The 6079-nt window shown below is 36.6% G+C and overlaps 1 protein-coding gene across 2 annotated transcripts; it reads left to right on the top strand.

The window, feature by feature from the left end:
- The first annotated feature begins 912 nt into the window (after window positions 1-912).
- Window positions 913-4260, top strand: LOC131071576 (protein IQ-DOMAIN 17). 2 transcript variants are annotated; one of them, XM_058007472.2, is made up of 6 exons: window positions 913-1090; window positions 1240-1432; window positions 1524-1814; window positions 1912-2139; window positions 2317-2454; window positions 3200-4260. In XM_058007472.2, the coding sequence occupies exons 2-6, from the start codon at window positions 1286-1288 to the stop codon at window positions 3974-3976; spliced, it is 1581 nt and encodes a 526-aa protein (XP_057863455.1). In that variant the 5' UTR covers window positions 913-1090; window positions 1240-1285; the 3' UTR covers window positions 3977-4260. The 2 variants fall into 2 exon arrangements, with proteins under 2 accessions (XP_057863455.1, XP_057863456.1); XM_058007473.2 differs by having other exon boundaries at window positions 919-1090; window positions 1259-1432.
- Window positions 4261-6079: the final 1819 nt, after the last annotated feature.

Raw genomic sequence — 6079 nt, 5'->3', positions numbered from 1 at the left:
TACATATATACATATTATGCATAAATAATTATAAGTAAGATTGAGAATTAGATAAACCAATATCTTGTTTTAAGATAAAACATAAATTTATGTCATAAACACAAATTTAATATTAGGAGTTATTGACAAGTTGGTGACGACTTAACAAGACGTACTAGTCTACACAAGATTCAAACACACTGACGTAAAATGTTATTGACACTATCCAAAACGATGTTAGGTCAACAACCCTAAACCTAGCAAAGTCAACTTATCTTAATTTGGGTACAAGTTTGAGGTCGGTGGCAACTTTGACCTCTTCTCATGTTGCTCCCCTCTTCCAATGATGCTCTCCCTCTCCTCCTAAAAGATAATGAGGCTTCTTGCATCCACTTAGTAACATAACATAGAGATAGTCATGCCATAACTTTAATCATATTTAGAATAATACATATCAAAACATCAAATTGCATATCTAATCAATTCTTTCAAATATTCTTTCAAAGTAATTCATCCATATGATACATTCACAAAATTTTATAAACACCATAACACTATTATAGTACTTAAACAAGATGAAATTGCTCATGAGAGGGGTGCAACAATTTGTATAGCGTTTAGCCCCTTATTTTTCTGTTTTTTAATAAAAACAAATTCGACAAAACAAATACTCTATCCTCAACACTAATCTAAAAATCTTATTTTCCATAAAATTTCAAAACATTTATCAAAAAAAAGATGGCGCCATGATATGAAGAGAGGGAATTGAAGTGAGGCTAAATAAAACAAACGGATTTCTACAAGTAGCTAGGAATCAGAAGAGACAAAAGTTCCACAGTGTAACGGATATAACATGTTCATTCATTACTCCGAGAATTAAAATCTCCAGGTTCCATTTAAAAACTCGTAAGCTTAACAGCTTTATGTGCAATTACCAACGAGCTTTTTGCTTGAGAAATGTGCATAGTGCGGATTCACAAACCGATGCGCGCTCTAAACCATAATTTGCCTCCTAAAACTGCAGAAATAATGGTACATTAACTGACTACTAGTGGACGGCAGGCACAGCTGCCCAACTGACTCATCCAGAGATTGGTAAAGTTATTGCAGAGTAAGTTGAAAGGAAGTTCTTTGACTGCTCAGAGCACCAAACTTCTGATATTTGGTTTGAATGATTATTTAGTGCCTGGCAAGGAATGTTATGAACTTGATTTGTTGGTTGGTCTTTAAAATGTTATGTAATTCTTTCTTCTGTTGCAGAGACATAGCTGAATGACAGTTGCAGGTTGGTGGAGAGGAAAGATTCATGGGAAAAAAGGGGAGCTCCTGGCTTAGAGCCGTGAAAAGGGCATTCGGATCTCCTTCCAAAGACCCTGAATCTAAAAAATCCTTAAGGTACCGCTCCCCCTCCAGAGGTAAAGGAGAAGAACTCAGTACAGGCAAGGGCGAAAAGGTATTTGGATTTTCTTTTAACTTGGGAACTCTGCATTTTTTATCTTTGAGAAGGATATATTGGCTAATGATTTGAAGTTTATTGAGCGCAGAAAAAAAGCCCAAAAGAGAAGCGCAAATGGGTGTTTGGAAAATCATCACAATTTGAGGAGCATCATGAAAAAACAGTATCGGGGGATGCAGTTGAGAATAAGGATGTGGGTGGTGAGAAGCGTGCCATTGCCGTGGCTCTGGCATCTGCAGCTGCTGCAGAAGCTGCAGTGGTCTCTGCTCAGGCAGCTGTTGAAGTTGTGCGGCTCACAAGGCCTTCCATTTCTCAGGAAACAGATCCCATCCAGACATTGGCAGCCATCAGGATACAAACTTCCTTTAGGGGATACCTGGTTAGTACTAGCAAAGATCTAAGTTTTTTTCCGGGTTGAAAGTTTTGTCTTTTGCAGGACTTATTGCTGAAATTAGTTTGTGCTTTTGTGAATTTAGGCGAGGCGGGCTTTGCGTGCCCTGAAAGGGCTTGTGAGGCTTCAGGCCCTGGTAAGAGGATATAATGTGAGGAAGCAAACCAATGCGACATTGCGGTGCATGCAAGCTCTTGTAAGAGTTCAGGCCCGTGTGCGGGACCGCCGTCTCCTTCTCGCTGAAGAAACCCAGTCGGTCCAACGCCAACTTTGGGAGAGACGGCAGCGGGAAGCCATTGAAAGAAATTCTCTGGTTAGTTCAACATTTCAAAACTGTTTTTTTAGGTATTTTTAGAGGATAAGAGATTCAGAGAGTGCAAGAAATTTCTTGTTTCTGACAGCAAGAAAATGCTATTGTACACCCCATTGATTTTTGGGGTCCTTTCAAATTGTTTGTTTCATTTGAATGTTTAAATTTGCTGGAATGCAGTCTCATTCCAGAGATCATACACAAGAAGAGTGGGATGACCGTGTCCATACTGTGGAGGAAATTAGAGCAAAGACACAAAGCAAACAAGAGGCTGCAGCTAAGCGTGAGAGAGCCTTGGCATATGCATTTTCTCATCAGGTATGCCATTTCGAACTTCTGGTAATCCGTTAAATGTTGTAGCATCAGTTCTGTTGGTGTTATAAGCACATAAAACAGAGTGTTCTGTAAAAATATATTTTTTTGATCAGAACCTCGAATCTGAAGTTGGCGTATACATTGGTTTGCCGAGCTTTTGTGTTTGCAACCATTCAGTCAGCAGATTAAAAAGCTTACAGAGAGTGTTAATAATAACTTTTCAAAGCTCTCTATTTAATTGGAGTTTGCCTACTTCAGAAATGAACAGATTAATTCTGATATCTTTGACCAGGCAATTTTGGTATTGAATGTATTATACAGTATTGTTCTGTAGGTGCTTGAAAACAAGATGGGTTTCATCTCTATTTATTTGGTGTTTGTCTAATTCAGAAGTGAACAGATTTCTTCTGACATCTTTAACCAGGAAAAAATTGTCTTAAATGTTTTATAAAGTATTGTTGTTCTGTAGGCGCTTGAAAACAAGATGGGTTTCATCTCTATTTGATTTTTCACAACACAGAAGTCTGTTTTGGCAACATGTTTTAGGCCAAATTGGTTTGTAGTTCAAAATCCTCTGTTTAATGCTTTCTGCGAGACGCTGCAAGTAGAGTTTGTTTGTCTGGAAATTTCAGGAGGATCTTGAATGAAAATTCAATTGTGAAGATGACAATGCTATTACATTTTTGACCACCTGAAATATTGTTTTTTGTGTTGGGTTTCTTTTCCTAATCTTGTATATTGCCTTTAGCTGCGGAAATGTAGCCCGAGGCATGGATCATCGGCGGTTTCAGACGGTGAAAGCGAGAAAGGCCACTGGGGATGGAGTTGGCTTGAGCGTTGGATGGCTGCGAAGCCATGGGAAAGCAGAAATCTTGAAAAGGACAGCAAAAGTGTGGACGAAGTAGCCATCAAGACTGTAGAAGTGGATACGGGCAGCTCCTATTGTATACAAAGATCACGCCACCATTCCCAACCTCCAACTCTCTGTGACCCAGATCAACATTACTTATGCCGGGCATCCCCTGCCCGAAGGTCTCATCATTCCCCTGCAAAGATTTCTGGGTCTGCTCATCCTCGCTCTGCAAGCCCCAAATCATGTGGCAGACACTCTAACTACTATGAAGAACCGCATACTCCCAGCTTGTCCAGTGGTACAAGGCTGGGTTCAAAGCGCAGCAGCATAATTGATGATTTTAGTAGCCCTGCTGTACCCAATTACATGGCTGCCACCGAGTCTGCAAGGGCCAAAGCTCGTTCACAGAGCGCACCTAGACAGAGGCCTGCGACGCCTGAAAAGGAGCGAAGGAGTTCTGTGAAGAAGAGATTGTCATTTCCTGCTGTCGAGACAAGCTCAGTTGCTAGCTCTATTATGCCCCAAAAGAGCCCTAGCTTAAAGAGCCCAAGTCTGAGGGGCATTCCCGGTCCTATTAGGATTGAGAGATCAAGTATCTCCTTTACAGGGAGTAACAATGGGGATGAAACTACACCCTCCTCTGTTGGTGATCTAAGGAAGTGGCTAAGGTGATGAATGGGCTTCATGTTGTTGTTATTTCAGTTTAATGTATTAGGTGCTGAGCATCAGTCTATAACCTGCAATTAAGTCTGTAGCATCTTTTGCAAGCCAGAAAGTTTATAAGTCATTCCAGGTTTTTGTTCTTTGCCATTTGTTGGGTCAAATTCTGCAGACTGTTCTCTGTAGAATTTAAGTTGCATTTTAATAACCATGTTACCGTTTCCTATTAAAGGTTATGGATACTTACGTCCATTGTACTTTTAAACCCCAAAATACATAGCATATTTTGTGCTGCACTCTACCTTGCACGGACATTGAATTTATACAGAGAATATAGAAAATTGGAAAATAAAACAGCAGGGCAAGCATAACAAACAGCTAAATGAATCTCTTTTTGATATAGAATCTTTTATTAAAAAAATATTTAACGGACATTAGGTGGATGCCAAGTTTAGCTGCTCAATGAAAATATTTTTGGATGGAAAATGCAAAAACCTGTTGTGAAGGACCGTTCCAGTTTTGCTACAAGGTGCTTGAAATTTTTTTCTATTATTTTGATTCTGTCCAAATTCCAAATTGCATGCGCATGTTAACCTTAATTATTGTGCTTGTGAAATTTTGTCTACTCATCCTATAACTCACATTTAGTTAAGGGACCATTTTGATGGAATGATTGAATGAATCAATATTTTGTCATAACGCTACATTTCCAAGGTAAAAGTTAGGTTTATTTTTTCATATACTGTTCATCTTCATTTATATATTTTGTTACATTCAGTTATATCTTATTTATAGTTGTTTTTAACATTTATATAATTTATTAGTAGATTTAATTTACATCTATTGTGTATTTATATTGTCCCCTATATTGAAACATTTAATCTTAGCTTTAGATATTATTTTTTGTGTTAGGTTGCTCTCATATTTGTATAGATTTGATTCTTGAATTTTAAAATTCAAAGTCAAAATTTAGTTTTCTCATCCACATTTCTTTTTGCCTTAAGGTAACTTTGTACATATTTGACTCTCTTGTTCATTTTCTTTTTTGCCTTGACATGGTATATGTGTGGCATGATTTGTTGTTATGTACCTGTGTTTAAATACATTCAATTGTATTCATTTAATGTTGTCTTCTTTTTGGAAATCATTTTCGTGAAAGGAAGGCCATGTCAAAAACACTTAAATTGTAACACCAAAAAAGATAATTTTGCATCACATCATTCTAGAGCATTTGCATGTTTGAAGATTGTTGTCTTCAATTATTTCTATGATCATTAAACTTTATTGAAGTAGTTGTCACAACCCATATCATTTAATGAATCAAATGAATTAGAAACTAGTTATTGAAGTAGTCAACACACCTTAGATTAGATATGTGAACAATAAATCATATTTGCTCCTATGGACTCAATTTGACCTCACAACAAGGTTGACAAAGTATTATGATTTTGAGGTAGATTATAAATAAAGAGGAAGCATTTGTAGTCTTGAGATAGATAGAATTTAGTGACATAATTATTCTTTTCATCTTGATCTAAAGCCAAAGTGTCGAAATCTTCTTTGATTTTACTTTATTAGTTGAGGATTTAATATTTCAATCATCACTCTAAGAGCTGAATTAGTCTTTTAATTTGGGTTGATTTATGCTTGAAATGCTCTTCGATTTAAGTATGTAGAGATTTTTGATATAAATGCTTTGGATCATCATTAAGAAGTTTCCATGATCCATCATTAGGAAGATGAACTTTCTAATGTTGATCATAAAATTTGATTCAAAATGTTGATGTCAAAAATCTTTGCGTAGTTAAACACTATTATTGACTCTAGAAATATAATGTCTATCATAGGTTGATTTATGATGAATTGGATGCACTTAAAAAATTAACCTAGATCAACCTTCGGGAAAGTTTATTTTCCTTTACATTTTTAGTAAACCTTTCCATCATCGCACTTATGTTTGACATTAGGGCCATACATTCACTTTTTTTTAGGGCATTTCAAATATGTAATTTTGACCGTATCAGTATTTTCCAAATCTTGTTAGTTTTATATTTCATATTCATTGTAATTTTATTGCTATACTCTTTCTCCCAAGGTTTGTGCTTCATTTGTTAG

The sequence above is a fragment of the Cryptomeria japonica genome, chromosome 11 (assembly GCF_030272615.1).
Source record: "Cryptomeria japonica chromosome 11, Sugi_1.0, whole genome shotgun sequence".
NCBI lineage: Eukaryota > Viridiplantae > Streptophyta > Pinopsida > Cupressales > Cupressaceae > Cryptomeria > Cryptomeria japonica.
Note: the sequence above shows the minus strand (reverse complement) of the source record. Positions and strands in the feature narration are given on the sequence as shown.

Bases quoted from the DNA above. Each gene is read 5' to 3' on its own strand.
- LOC131071576 (XM_058007472.2), top strand. From the start codon at position 1,286: ATGGGAAAAAAGGGGAGCTCCTGGCTTAGAGCCGTGAAAAGGGCATTC. The intron at 2,140-2,316 runs GTTAGTTCAACA...GCTGGAATGCAG, and splicing joins CCATTGAAAGAAATTCTCTG to TCTCATTCCAGAGATCATAC. The intron at 2,455-3,199 runs GTATGCCATTTC...TATTGCCTTTAG, and splicing joins CATATGCATTTTCTCATCAG to CTGCGGAAATGTAGCCCGAG.